This window comes from Plectropomus leopardus, chromosome 7, assembly GCF_026936395.1.
Source record: "Plectropomus leopardus strain MGB_pleo_1.0 chromosome 7, ASM2693639v1, whole genome shotgun sequence".
In the NCBI taxonomy this organism is placed as follows: Eukaryota; Metazoa; Chordata; class Actinopteri; order Perciformes; family Serranidae; genus Plectropomus; species Plectropomus leopardus.
In genome coordinates this window covers 199,419-215,000 of record NC_142182.1, presented here as the reverse complement: position 1 = coordinate 215,000, position 15,582 = coordinate 199,419, and the positions used below count along the sequence as shown (strand labels likewise).

General features: G+C 43.3%; 1 protein-coding gene across 1 annotated transcript in view; it reads left to right on the top strand.

Annotated features, from left to right (window-relative positions):
- LOC121939600 (fibroblast growth factor receptor substrate 2-like) overlaps nucleotides 1-9,859 on the top strand; it is a 10,102-nt gene extending 243 nt beyond the window's left edge. Inside the window, 8 exon segments of the mRNA XM_088079476.1 lie at nucleotides 1-824; nucleotides 2,531-2,619; nucleotides 2,730-2,821; nucleotides 5,178-5,364; nucleotides 5,926-6,060; nucleotides 7,625-7,788; nucleotides 8,685-9,048; nucleotides 9,051-9,859. The exon segment at nucleotides 1-824 is cut by the window's left edge and continues 243 nt beyond it. Coding sequence (XP_087935602.1) covers nucleotides 2,756-2,821; nucleotides 5,178-5,364; nucleotides 5,926-6,060; nucleotides 7,625-7,788; nucleotides 8,685-9,048; nucleotides 9,051-9,727 — 1,593 coding nt within the window. The 5' untranslated portion in view covers nucleotides 1-824; nucleotides 2,531-2,619; nucleotides 2,730-2,755 and the 3' untranslated portion in view covers nucleotides 9,728-9,859.
- The last annotated feature ends 5,723 nt before the right edge of the window (nucleotides 9,860-15,582 follow it).

Below are 15,582 nucleotides of genomic sequence, written 5' to 3'. Positions count from 1 at the left end.
TACAAAACGACAAAGTGAAAACAAAAACATCACAAACAAAAACACAAAACCAAAAGACAACAAAGAAAAACACAAAAAACAAAAAGAAAAACAAAAAGAAAACAAACAAAAACACGTAACAAAACAAAACAAACAAACAAAAAACAGCACAAAACAAAACAAACAAAAAAAATCAACAAAACAGGTGCGGCGCTCACCTGCTGGAGTGAGCCACAAAGCAAACAAAAACACAAAACAACACAAAAAAATAAAACACCAATACCATAAGAAATCTGAGGACCGTTTCCTGCCCAACTCCACAATATGATACATAAATAAATAAAGAACAGTCCCTGGCAGAGAGGGCCCCTCCCGTGTTAAATAAAGAACAGTCCCTGGCAGAGAGGGCCCCTCCCGTGTGTCCGGGCTGCGGCTCTGGCGCATGCGCAGAGCGGCTCTCCACCACATTGAACTCTCGGAAGTTTGTTAGCTTTAGCCGCAGCTAGCAGCAGAAACTCGGTGGGACCGAAACAAACTAGTTTTTTCTCCGGAGAAAAGCGCTGTAGTTCGGACCGTGTGGCCCCGCAGTGAGACCCGGAGCCCCGCGGATGGACTGAGGCGGTGTGTGGAGGTTCGGCGGGCCCGCGGAGCAGCCTTAGAGCCGTCTGAAAGAAGTTGTGATTGTTTTTTTGGCGCTCGGCGGCGCAGAGGAAGATGGAGGACCTGCGGGTGTAGCAGCGGCGGCTAACGGCTAACGGCTAACCGACTGTCGGCTCACCGGAGCGGCCGCATCCCGGAGAGGAGGACCGGAAAGTTTGGAGGCCGAGACCCGACACACTCACGATGTAAGTATGTCTCCGTTAATCGGTGCGGGCTCCCGGTGTGAGCGGCGGAATGTGTCGGGACACTAACTGGAGTTAGCCTCGGAGCTAATTAGCTGAAATCAGTGTGTTAGCTTATTGAGGTCAGTTAGCTGCGAGCTAACAGCTGCTGTTATTATTATTATTACCATTATTATTATTATTATTGTTGTAACTGTTATTGTTGCTGTTATTATCAGCAGGCTGCAGCTAACACACACACACACACACACACACACACACACACACACACAGAGCTCAGGTAGGTAGTTAGTTGGTGAAGAGGGTGTTAATGAGTGAGTGTGAGTGAGTGAGTGAGTAAGTGTGTGTGTGTGTGTGTGTGTGTGTGTGCGTGTGCGCTGGTGAACTGGGTAAACTGGGTGAACTGGGACCTTTAACACAAGTGACGGTGAAGTTTTTCTTGTTGACGGAGTCCTGAATAAACTTCAGTGTTCTTCGTTAGTGACACAGTAAACTGTCAGCGCTGAGAGGACCGCTGCAGTTTAACCTCCGAGCTCAGCAAAATCACCAAAGTGAAACATTTCTATAATTTATTAATACTTCGAGCTGATTGACGCCCAAATGTTCTTGTAATCGTTGAAAACCGACGTTAATAAAAGAACAGACAGCTGAGCCTGTGAAAAGCTGAACTGACATCACTCTTCATGCTGCGTCCAGACGCTTTCCAGAGGTGTTCATACCTTTGTGAGCAAAGTGGTTTGATTTCTCGATGCACTGAGCATGCGATTTTAGAAGAAACTACCCCCACGTTTTGCAAGAAATTATTAATAAATTATAAAGAAAGAAAGAAGAAGAATTTTATGGCTCCAATCTAAATTTCACTTAGTGCTGCATTTTTTTAAATAAAATAATGAAGTAAAAAATTCTATATGGCCCCAATCACAATTCAACTTAGTGTAGCATTTTTATTTTTTTAAAATAAAATAATAAAGTAAAAATATTTTATATGGCTTTGATCACAAATCCTAGTAGTGCAGCAATTTGAAAAAAGCATAAATTAATAGAGATTTTTATATGGCTCCAATCAAGACTGTGCAATAGACTAAGTTTTCTTTAAAATCACTTCAACATTTTTTCTTTAAAATTTGCCTCATTCAGTTTACTGTGAAGTCAGACAGGGACAGTGAAGACGCTGGTCCAAGTGACAATTAAAATAAATAAAGGTCTAAATAATAAATCCATGAAGACAGTTGGAAATTATTGTTTGACTAACGGTCTGTAGATTTAACCCTTCGAAACTTGGATCGATCACTTTTCTTGTGCTGCATTACAATGCCTTCGCAAGTATTTAAACCTTTGAACCCTCAGCACTTTAAAAAAAAAACAAAAAAAAAACGGGGGGGTGAGCAACTTTGCAAGAAATGATCAACAAATTGTAAAACATAGCTAGATTTGGGGGAAAATGTCCACCCCCGCCCACCTCAGTATATATAATAATGATTTTTTCAGGTCATTCCCTTGTTTGTTTTTTCTGATATTTCTTTTTTTCCAGGTAATTTCCTGTACTTTCTACATTTTTATTTAGTAAATATTTGGGTAGTTTCTTCTTAAGTATCTAATTTCCTTCTCCCTCTGTTTTTTTTTTTTAAGTGACACTAATTTGTTGAAGTTTGAAAGGGTTAATGTGTGGATGGTTGACAATGTTGCTGTGATGTTTTGTGTCTGTGCAGAGCTGCTGTTCATGTTCACCGATCAACTAAAGCATGAGAGTCTCTCAGGCTCTGAGGATGGAACCAGGGCTACTGGAGGCAGGATCTAGGTGAGCACACCTCCATTCACCCCACAAACACCAACATCACTGATCACTGTTAGCCTCAGAGGGCACAACAGCATGTTCATAATGTCGCACGTGTGTCTGTTGTTCACCAGAAATCAGATGGTGCTCTGAAGAAGCCATGGGTAGCTGTTTAAGCTGTCCAGAGAAAGAGTCAATCCCAGATAATCATCAGAGTAAATTCAAGGTGAGTTCAACCTCAGTCACCACACACTCTGGATTATCCACTATCAGTCACCACACACTCTGGATTATCCACTATCAGTCACCACACACTCTGGATTATCCACTATCAGTCACTACACACTCTGGATTATCCACTATCAGTCACCACACACTCTGGATTATTAGCTATCAGTCACCACACACTCTGGATTATCCACTATCAGTCACCACACACTCTGGATTATCCACTATCAGTCACTACACACTCTGGATTATCCACTATCAGTCACCACACACTCTGGATTATTAGCTATCAGTCACCACACACTCTGGATTATCCACTATCAGTCACCACACACTCTGGATTATTAGCTATCAGTCACTACACACTCTGGATTATTAGCTATCAGTCACCACACACTCTGGATTATTAGCTATCAGTCACCACACACTCTGGATTATCCACTATCAGTCACTACACACTCTGGATTATTAGCTATCAGTCACCACACAGTCTGGATTATTAGCTATCAGTCACTACACACTCTGGATTATTAGCTATCAGTCACTACACACTCTGGATTATCCACTATCAGTCACTACACACTCTGGATTATTAGCTATCAGTCACCACACACTCTGGATTATTAGCTATCAGTCACCACACACTCTGGATTATTAGCTATCAGTCACTACACACTCTGGATTATTAGCTATCAGTCACTACACACTCTGGATTATTAGCTATCAGTCACCACACACTCTGGATTATTAGCTATCAGTCACCACACACTCTGGATTATTAGCTATCAGTCACCACACACTCTGGATTATTAGCTATCAGTCACTACACTCACTTGTGTCACTTGTTGTTATTGTGTACCATTGACTGTGCGTTGTTGTTGTTTACTTGCCTTTGACTGTGTGTTGTTGTTGTTTACCTGTGTGTGTTGTTTTTGTTGTTTACCTGCATTTGACTGTATGTTATTGTTGTTGTTTACCTGCCTTTGACTGTGTGTTATTGTTGTTGTTTACCTGCCTTTGACTGCGTGTTGTTGTTGTTGTTTACCTGCCTTTGACTGTGTGTTGTTGTTTACTTGCCTCTTACTGGTTGTTGTTTTTGTTTACCTGCCTCTGACTGTGTGTTGTTGTTATTGTTGCTGTTGTTGTGTGGCTCTGACTGTGTGTTGTTGTTGTTGACCTGACTGACTGTGTGTTGTTGTTTACTTGCCTCTTACTGGTTGTTGTTTTTGTTTACCTGCCTCTGACTGTGTGTTGTTGTTGTTGTTTATGTACCCCTGACTGTATGTTGTTGTTAACCTGACTCTGACTGTGTGGTGTTTTGTGTACCCCTGACTGTGTGTTGTTGTTGTTGTTATTCTTGCTGTTGTTGTGTGGCTCTGACTGACTGTGTGTTGTTGTTTACTTGCCTCTTACTGGTTGTTGTTTTTGTTTACCTGCCTCTGACTGTGTGTTGTTGTTGTTGTTTATGTACCCCTGACTGTATGTTGTTGTTAACCTGCCTCTGACTGTGTGTTGTTGTTATTGTTGCTGTTGTTGTGTGGCTCTGACTGTGTGTTGTTGTTGTTGTTGACCTGACTGACTGTGTGTTGTTGTTTACTTGCCTCTTACTGGTTGTTGTTTTTGTTTACCTGCCTCTGACTGTGTGTTGTTGTTGTTGTTGTTGTTGTTTATGTACCCCTGACTGTATGTTGTTGTTAACCTGCCTCTGACTGTGTGGTGTTTTGTGTACCCCTGCCTGTGTGTTGTTGTTGTGTATCTCTGTCTGTGTGGTGTTGTTGTTGTTTTTGTAGTAGTTGTTGTTGTGTACCTCTGACAGTGTGTTGTTGTTGTGTATCTCTAACTGTGTGTTTGTTGTTGTTTACATACATCTGACTGTATGTTGATGTTCACATGCCTCTGACTGTGTGTTGTTGTTGTTGTTGTTGTTGTTGTTATTGTTGCTGTTGTTGTGTGCCTCTGACTGTGTGTTGTTGTTGTTGTTGTTATTGTCGCTGTTGTTGTGTGCCTCTGACTGTGTGTTGTTGTTGTTGTTGTGTGGTTCTGATTGTGTGTTGTTGTTGACCTGACTGACTGTGTGTTGTTGTGTACCTCTGGCAGTGTGTTGTTGTTATGACATATGACTGTGTATTATTGTTGTTTTGTACCTCTGACTATGTTGTTGTTGTTGTTGTGAACCCTGAATTACCCAATATCAGTCACTACACACTCTGGACTATCCACTATCAATTACTGCACAGTCTGTTGTTGTTGTTGTTGTTGTTGTGTACCTCTGACTGTGTGTTGTTGTTGTTGAATACCTCTCACTGTGTTGTTGTTTTTTTACCTGGTTCTGACTGTGTTGTTTACCTCTCCAGGTGATAAACGTGGACGACGATGGGAACGAGTTGGGCTCAGGTGTGATGGAGTTGACCGATGCTGAACTCGTCCTTCACACTCATCGCCGTGATGACGTCCGGTGGCCTTACCTGTGCTTACGCCGCTATGGCTACGACTCAAACCTGTTTTCATTTGAGAGCGGCCGCCGCTGTCAGACGGGTCAAGGTAGGTGTCACATGACACTGATATACCTGTCTGGGTTTTGGCACTGTGGTTACATTTCACTTTCAGTGCACCTGGCGTTCTGCTGCTCCGTCTGTGCCCAGAGTACACTCTGCGCCCCCATGTAGCTTAGACTGTACAGGAACACCTTATCAGCTCCCCCACAGTGTAACTGCTGAGTCTAAAGAGATAAACACAAACACACACACACACACGCACGGGAGTGTCGCCCCCTGGTGTCTGTCTGCAGTATAGGTCATAGAGCCTGCTCCTCCATGTGAGTTAATGGACATAGACCAAACTAAAAACTCAAAGTACACACCAAAGACATGTTTCCCTGGGGAAAGTTCCTGTTCCTGAGGGTCGTTCTCATCACCCTGATGTTTGTTCAGCTGTTTTTATCATCAGCTCAGATCAGAGGATGTGTCGAGGATGTAGTTAGGATATATCGAGGATGCAGTGGCTGTGTTTTAAACAAACTGCCCAACCAAGCAGTGAGCTGGGGCTCTGCGGAGTGGGCGGAGCCAGAGCTCAGATAACTCAGGTGTGTTTGTGTGTTTTCAGGTATCTTTGCCTTCAAATGTTCTCGAGCTGAGGAGATCTTCAACATGCTACAGGAGGTGATGCACAGCCACAGCATCAGCGTGGTGGAGGAGGCCGTCCTGGAGCCCAGCACGCAGGCCACACACACTCCTGCAGGTACACACTGAGACAAACACACACACACACACACACTGAGACAAACACACACAAACACACACACACACACACACACACACACACACACACACAACCGAAGTGATTTGATTCATCAGTCGGTCAGTTCACTGAAAATTTATTTCCAACTATTTATTCTTTGTTACTTTCATGATTGAGTTGTTTTATTCATTTTTTTTTTTCATTTTTAAGAAGTGGAGTCTTTAAGTCTTTCTCTGTCCTTTGTTACGCCAGTTTTTATAGTTTTGATTTTTCTTATGAAGTTTCCTTTTTAAGAATTTTGAATTCATTTTTCCTTTTTTTCTTTTAATTTTTGAGTTTTATGGAGTGTTTTTTTTCCAGTTTTTATAAGTTTTGAGATTTTAGGGTGTTTTTTGTACTTTATAAAATATTGGAATTGTTTTGTTTTATTTATTTTATATATATAATCATGAGGTTTTATTCTATTTTTTTTACTTCATTTTCTTTTTTCAAGTTTGAGTTTTGGTTGTTTTAATAATTTTGAGTTTTCAATTTTTTTTTAGATAATGTTGAATTTGGTGGTGTTTCTTTTATTAAAAAATACTTTTGAGACATTTGATGTTTTTTGCAAAGTAATTTTTATTAAATTTGGAAGTTTGGGGTGTTTTTTTAAAAAAAAAAACTTGAATAGTTTTGAGTTTTCTTTTGTTTGTATATAATCTTAGGGTTTTTCTGCTTTGTGTTATTGTCTAAGTTACTCTGCAGACTTCATCCTGTCATTACTACGCTCATTAGTGTGTGTGTGTGTGTGTGTGTGTGTGTGTGTGTGTGTGTGTGTGTGTGTGTGTCTGTGTATGTGTCTCTTTGTGTGTGTTTGTGTGTGTGTGTGTGTGTCTGTCTGTCTGTCTGTGTGTGTGTGTGTCTGTGTGTGTGTGTGTGTGTGTGTTTGTCTGTGTGTGTGTGTGTGTGTGTGTGTGTGTGTGTGTGTGTGTGTGTGTGCGTTTGTGTGTGTGTGTCTGTCTCTGTCTGTCTGTGTGTGTCTGTGTGTGTGTGTGTGTGTGTGTGTGTCTCTGTGTGTGTGTGTGTGTGTGTGTGTGTGTGTGTGTGTGTGTGTCTCTCTGTGTATGTGTGTGCGTTTGTGTGTGTGTGTGTGTGTGTGTGTCTGTGTGTGTGTGTGTGTGTGTGTGTGTCTGTGTGTGTGTGTGTGTGTCTGTCTGTCTGTCTGTGTGTGTGTGTGTGTGTGTGTGTGTGTGTGTGTGTGTGTGTGTGTGTGTGTGTGTGTGTGTGTGTGTGTGTGTGTCTGTCTCTGTGTGTGTGTGTGTGCGTGTGTGTGTGTGCGCGCGTTTGTGTGTGTGTGTGTGTCTCTGTGTGTGTGTGTGTGTGTGTGTGTGTGTGTGTGTCTCTGTGTGTGTGTGTGTGTGTGTGTGTGTGTGTGTCTCTGTGTGTGTGTGTGTGTGTGTGTGTGTGTGTGTGTCTGTGTCTGTGTGTGTGTCTGTCTGTCTGTCTGTGTCTGTCTGTGTGTGTGTGTCTGTGTCTGTGTGTGTGTCTGTCTGTCTGTCTGTCTGTCTGTGTGTGTGTGTATCAGCTCTGGGTTACTCGGTGCCCACGGTGCCAAACGGTGTGACCAGGATCCCGTCTGTGGGCGATGCTCCGTCTCACCCCTCCACCCGTCACCCGTCGGTGGCGAGCACCCGCCTGCCGTCTGTGGGGGAGGAGTCCACCCACCCGCTGCTGGTTGCCGAGGAAACGGTGAGACACACACTTCCTGTTCCCTTTGTCGATATGAGATCAATGTCGGTCGATCGGCTGACCGCAGTCAGACAAACAAACACAGTCGTTTTGGAGAAATTCTGGAAATGTGTTAAATGAAACAACATCAGTGGAGCATTTATTTCCTGCAGCTCTCAGATTTGTCGGCATGTGACGGCGTTTTGGTTATTTTGTTGATTTGTGTTCTGTGTTCGTCTCTCCGTCACGTCTGAAAACTGAAACCAGGTTTTCTGAAAAATCTTTTTCTTCTCTGTGTTTAAAGTTTTGGTAATTTTTAGGAAAAACATGAACATCTTTGGGGATTTCAGGAGAACAAGTTTGGAGCGCGTGTTTTATTTAAAACGTTTTTTTCCTTTTTTAAAATTTTGCATTTTTTTTTCTTCTGTTGTGTTTGACAATTTATATAGAAAACCTAACACATTTTTGGATTTTTTTTGGTCTGAAAATTTAAAGAGAGTGGGTTTGCAAGGCATGTATTGTCAATAAAACATTTTTGGATTTTTTTCACTTTTAGACAATTTGTTGTCTTAATATTTTGGGGCGATTATAGAAAACTTGAATTTTAGAGAGGCATGTTTTCTTTATCATTACCAAAAATCACGTTCTTTATCACAGACCGAAAAGGCAAAAACATAAAAATTATTATTGAATTTTCAAATTTCTGAATCTTATATGTTTGTAAAATGTGATGCAAGAAAAAAAAAGCCTCGAGTCCCGGACTGCTGTCCGTCATTTAGAGTTTTACATGTTTTTCCATGAGATGAAACTTTTACTGAAAAGTTAGAAGCTCACAGCTCAGTTACACGTTGATGTAATGCTGATGTTGGGATGATGTAACGATGATGTCATGACGGTGCGGCGCTCTCTCGCTGCAGGTGCACACCTACGTCAACACCTCGGGGCTCCTGGAGGAGCAGCCGAGCCCGCTGACCGTCACCACCCCCCTGGAGAGCCCGACCTCGCCGCAGTCCCAGTGCCCTCCCACCCCCCCGCCTCCTCCGCGGGCGCGCTGCGAGCTGCCAGCCCTGCCCCCTCAGCTGGAGCCGCAGGTGCTGCTGGAGCCGGCGGGGGGGGTGCGCTTTGTGCTGGGCCCCACCCCTGTTCAGAGGCAGCTGATGGAGGAGAAGAAGAGGCAGCAGGAGGCCCGGGAGGCCAAAGGGCCCCGGGACACTAACGGCCACACCGAGGCCCCGCCGAGGCCGAGCCCGCCCCTCTCTAATGGCTCCTCCTTCAACCCCTCCGGGCCGCTCGCCGTCACCGCCCGCCCCCTCACCCCGACCTGCAGAATGTCAACAACTCGGCCCAGCGGCGCACTGCCCTGCTGGACTACGAGAACCTGCCGGCGCTGCCGCCAGTGTGGGAGGCCAGGAAGCCGAGCTCGGAGGACGAGGAGAATGGCGGCAGCGGCGGCCTCAAGACGCCGTCGCTCAACGGTTTCAACCACCATGCCCACCACGGCCTGCTCCACCACTCCTACTCCCACCCGCTGTCCGCTGCCCTTGAGTCCTCGCACAACTACGTCAACACGGAGAACGTCACGGCGCCCCTCAGCGCCCACCGGCCCGAGACGGCCCGGCGCCGCGCCGATGGACCCACCATCTTCAACTTTGACTTCCGCCGGCCGCCGCTGCCGGGTCAGCCAGAGCCACCCAAAACGCTCAACTACATTGAGGTGGAGATGGACAGCGGCGCGGGGAACAAGGGCGCCTCGGACGGCAGCAACCCGCACACGCCGCGCACCCCCACCTCCCCGCTGCCCCCCACCACGCCCACGCGCCGCACCGAGCTCTACGCCCTCATTGACATTGAGCGCACCGCCGCCATGTCCAACCTGCAGAAGGCCCGGCCGCGAGACGACGGCACGTCACGCAAGACGCGACACAACAGCACGGAGCTGCCCACCAAGAGCACGGCGTGACACGCGCCCCCACTTCGTGTCGGCCCCATGGAGCGTCTTTGTCCCCTGTGACAGACTCCTTGACTTGACTTCCTGTGAGGTCACCTGTGCAGGTGCGCCGTCACAGACGGACCTCGGTACTCGCCATATAGCGGTTTCTTCCTGCGGTGATGTATAGCTCTGCGGGGTGGAGGACCGCGTTCTCTTCTTCTATGGTACAAATCAGTATTACTGAACAAAGCATTCCATTTAGCCTTTTATATGATTCACTACATGCTGCTGTCGTCATGGTAACACACGTATGTTCAACATGTACAGTAGATCTGCCACAATAAATGTCTCTGTTTTTATTTGTACTCATGACATCATGCTCCACCCATCATTCTGCAGCACTCACACACGTTTCCACGGCAACAGGCACTCAACAACAACAACAACAACACGTTTCCATGGCAACATGCACCTGAGGACAACACATTTCCACGACAAGATGTACCAGACAACGCCAACGCGTTTCCATGGCAACATGCATCAGACAACAACAGCATGTTTCCACAGTAACATGCATCAGACAACAACAAAAACCTGTTTCCACGGCAACATTTTCAGGAAAAGTATCACCACAAAATGTTTAAAAAACAAAAATAAAATCCAAGAAATTTTAAAAACAAAAAAAATTACTAAACATCAGCAAAAATGTCAAAGGAAAAAAATAGCCAATATTTTTACAGAAAACAAACCTGCGGATTTGAAAGACACGTTTGTGGGGTTTTTAAATTAGCTTTAAAATAAATTCAAAACTCAGCCGTTTCAGCTGCCTGCCTGCCCCCCCACCCCCAAAGCGAAAATAAAACTATCAGTCCCCCCAGCACCTAAAAAATGAGTTCTTATGTCGCCCCCTTTTTGCACCACCCCTCTCCTCTCATAAAAACAAACAGTCCCTACGTTATATTTAAATTTTTCTAAACATGCTCTGAAGTCGAGATTTTTTTAGAGTATTGATGGTCATTTCAGAGAATCTACGGTCTTTGACACTTGACTGAAAGTCCTGGAAAAGTCCTGGATTGTCCTGGAATGTCCTGGTAAAACAGTGTGTGAGCCCTGCAGACTTGTTGTGTTTGTCAGCGAGCGGATCCAGAGACAGACGGACAGCTGAGCAGCTCGTCTTACTGTTGGTGTTTGCAGCTGGCGGTTGGCTAACAGATGTGTGGTTTCCTCTGTGAATGTGACGTCCAGGCTGCCGTCCGCCGCTTTTAATGATGGTTTAATCGGCAGCAGGAGGCCCAGGAGGCCGAGGGCCCCGAGACACCAACGGCCACGCCGAGGCCCCCTCCAAGTTGGAAACGTGTTGTTGTAATTCGAAACACACCATAGTATAGCATGTCGAAAAACGGTCAGAAATAGTCAGCCTTTTTGACATCGAAAAATGTCATAATATAGCATATGGAAACACACCGTCCTGGCACGGAAATACGTTTTTGGGGGAGACTGTGTAGAATTGTCCAATATGCTTGATTTTGCTATCAAACCACACATTTTTTTTTACCATGGAGAAGTCAAGTTTATAACTGTAGACAGGCTTAGAACAACCTTCTACCATATTTAAGCCATTAAAAGAAACGGAGCTCTGGGTCGCTCGGCATAGGTGGTAGAAGCTTTTAAGCTGCACTGAGTTAAAGGTTTAAAAAAAATGGGCATACCTAACATGAATATTTGTGCGTGAAGGGGGTAAAATAGACATTCCAATGTATTTTTTTTATTTCTGTTTTAAATAATGATTAAATGCCAAAGTAGAATAGGAACCAGAGCCTTCAGCTACCACACTCCTCTCTTATGGAAACATCTTCCAGTTTCGGTCAGGGAGGCAGACGCCGTCTCCACTTTTAAGGGTAGACTTAAGACCTTCCTCTCTGATAAAGTTTAAAAATTAGGGCTGGCTCAGGCTTGCCTTGGACCAGCCCCTAGTTAGGCTGACATAGGTTTAATCTGAGTTTCTAAGATATGCTAAGCTCCTTTTTCCTTCTATTGCTCCCTCCATCTGCAAACGCTCATGTCTTTTTAATGCATTACGCTAACTCTGCTTCTTTTTTGGAGCATTTGTGCTCCCTTGTTTGGCTTTCCTGTATCTTGGCAGCGCCTGGATGGTGGTGATGGCTGTGCTGATGCTGTGATCCTGCTTTTGGCTTTGCCTGTGTCATATTGTTAACAACAAAACATATAACTGTTGTTATTGTTACCATCATTGCTGTGAAATTACTAAATGACTCTATGATAATGTTGTGGGTGTGGATCAGAGTCCCATGTGTATACTGATAGTGGAGGCGTGGCTCAAAATAAAGGCAGTAGAGGGTTGCATCAAGCACATCATGGCATCAGCACAACCAGGACCCACAACATAGGCGTAGCTTCAGACAGGACCACAGCAATGGCTAAGCCAAGACCACGATCAGGGCGAGCCGGGGGTCCAGTATCAGTGCAGCCACAGCACGAGCACAACCAAGGACAGGATCACAGCACCAGCACAACTATCACCGCGATCAGACACAGCCAAGATTGCAGCCAGGATCTGGGAAAACTAGGAGGCAAGGGAGCAGGAACGCTCCGGAGTTAGCGTAATGCAGTTAGCAGACATGATGGGTGAGAAAGACTAAGAAAAAAACTTTTAAATGAGCTATAATTTAGCTTAGCTTTAGGGTGAATTGCTAAGCTAGAATCAAAAATAGCAGCGACTCCCCCTTCTCGGCCAGTGTTGTGCACAACGTGACTGTTTATATGACCAGGAGGAGTGGATTCATTCAGGCCAACGTACTCATCAGGACAAAGCCAGGTCTCAGTGAGACAGAATAAATCAATATGATTATCCAATATTAAATCAGTGACTAAATGAGCCTTGGTTAATAAGGATCTAACGTTCAAGAGTCCGCATTTAATTCTCCTGTTATGATGCTGTGTGATTATTTGTTTTTGTTTGTTTATTTTAGCTTTAAACAAATGAAGTGGTTGGGGGACAGACGCCGTTTTTACAACATTTACATTAAGGGTGTGTGACTGTGCTAGAGGAAGACTGCGACTCTGCACTCTGGTCCAAACTCTGGATCCACCTGTTGGCAATTAGATGAGTGGATATAAAAGCATGTGCAAAATGGTGCAGAAAATACTTTTAACAACAACAGCAGCTTTAGCATTATTAGAAGATATTGCAAATGTTGCAGTGCGAAGAGAACGCATGTTTAGAGACCGAGAGGAATTTTTGGCACACGATGCCAACTGGCTCATCAGCCGCTTTAGGTTTCTGAGGGAAATCCTCTTGGAAATGTGCGTGGAGCTGTGGCCGGTTTTATAGCGCGACACGGTGAGGAGTCACGCGCTGCCTGTGCCTGTACAGGTGCTGACAACGCCGGGCTTCCTAGCCACAGGAGCATCCCAGAAGGAGCCGGCCCACCGATCTGGACTGTGCAGGTCGACCGTGAGCCGAGCAGGACGGATTTATCCGCATGTCAGCAGGTCTCTCAAATTCCCATACAATGCAGCTGAACAGGCCAACGTTAAAAAGCAATCTGCAGCGAGAGCCGGTTCTCCTAATGTCATTGTAGCTATCGACTGCACACACATTGCTGTAAACGCACCATCACAGGGCGAACATATCCATGTACGCAGGACGTATTTCATTTGCTCAGTGTGCAGATCATATATGATCAAATGCAGTTAAACACTGTGGCCATCGTCCTGGATCAGCGCATGAGTCCTTCGCTCTAATGGCAGCACGGTTGGGACCAGGCTACAGGCTGGCACGGCGCGCGATGGATGGCTTCTTGGTGAGTAAATAATTCATTTGTTTAATTGTCCTTATATTAATCCCCCTGACGCGCACTGAGCATGTGCGCCGCCGAATATCATCCTGGCTTCACAGCACAATTACTTGTCAGCGGTTCAAGTTCAAGGGCCACGGAGAGGGATTTGTGTGTGTATGATGTTTTCTGGATTTGAGCGTACGCCATGTATATGATGTCACAGAAGACGCGTGTTTGGCTAGACTTGTGCATTGATCCTGAGTGGCAGCATCTTCGAACATTTGCCAGTCTGCGTGCTCAAAGTCCTGAAGAGCTTCATCCGTCCACACTGACTGTGCACATTTTTCCATGTTTCATTCAGAGATATTTTGAGTAAATGGCAGATGGAAATATAAGAAGGGAATTTTGATGTGAAAATTTCAATTTTCCATAGTTAAAGACACGTCATTAGAAACCAGGATCATCAATATCTGCCCATAATTTAGCATGTCGAGACTGTCATGGTGCACAATAACGACAAAGCAGCCAAAAAACATCATAATATAGCATATCAAAAAATTACTTTAAACAACATATTATAGCTTGTCAAGACACATCATAGCATAGACTGTCGAAAAAACAGCCAAAAACATCATAACGTCAAAAAATGGCTGAAAAGGACATATCATGCCTGCTTGCTGTATTAAAACAGCCGTGACACCTTTCTCTGTGTTTCTTCATACATGTTGCTCAAATCATACAGTATCCTGTGTCTGTCCTTATTTGACTTGTGAAGTGGACGGTTGGTTTTTGCTGCCATCTGCTGGAAGACTTTAATAGAAAAAAATAGAATTGAATAAAAAACTACTGCTTTAGCCATGATTTTAGAAATACTGAGGTCAAGTAAAAGTTCTGATAAAACAATACATTAATAAATAACCACAATTTAAATAATACAGTCAAATGGATGTATAAATTAAATAATATATTTAGAAAAATAAATTAGAAAGAGATATTTCAAAAACAAAAACAATAACAACAATTTTAAAAATACTGAGGTCAAATTAAACCTTGTGAAACCATAAATTCATATATAGCCTTATTTAAAATAACAAATTTATTGATGATTTAAATGAATAAAATAATATATGTTAATCAATAATATCATATATTTATATTATGAAAAAACAAGAACATGCAAATCAATACAAATAAAGCCAAATACAAAAACAGACTTATAAATAAAATGTTTAAAAAATAAAAAATAAAAAACAGACATATATATATATATATATATATATATATATATATATATATATATATATATATATATATATATATATATATATATATATACATCCATACTCAGATGGCATCACAGCATTCTTATTATCATCAGTCACTATGACTTTTTTTTTTATTTTTTATTTATTTTTTATTTTTTTATTCATGTTTTTGTCAGACAACAGAGCATAAGAATCATTGACTACAACAATCATTACATCCATATAGTCAGCTCTCTGTCCTTTTTTTTTTTGGTTTTGAATAAGCAAGACAAACAGAACTACATAACAGCTAGCACAAAAAACAAAAAAAAACAAAAAAAAAAACCCCAAAAAAACAAAAAACACAAACAAACAAACAAAAACAAAGTGCCTACAAACTTAACTTGACATCTGGGTATACTTGACTCTTGACTTTCACATCCAATACAGAATATACCTAACTCACAATATCTGACAAAGCAGATGCATCCTCTAAATATTGCAAAAAGGGACCCCAGACTTGGTTAAAGATATCTTCTCTCCCCTTAACTCTGTAAGTTACCTGTTCATATAAAGCCATTTTGGTCATTTGTTCAGTCCATTCTTTAAAACAACAAACAATAGATGACTTCCAGTGCCTTAATATTATCCTACAGCCTGTTGTGGTGGCTAGACGCACCCATACTCTCTGTCTTCCAGTTAGATTTATGTTATCTGGTAAAAGACCCAAGATACACAAAGCTGGCGACTTAGAAACGTTAATATGAAAAAGACCATTCAAGAGCTTAATGATCCCATCCCACAAGTGATCATTTTTTCCACATCCATACAGCATATGAAC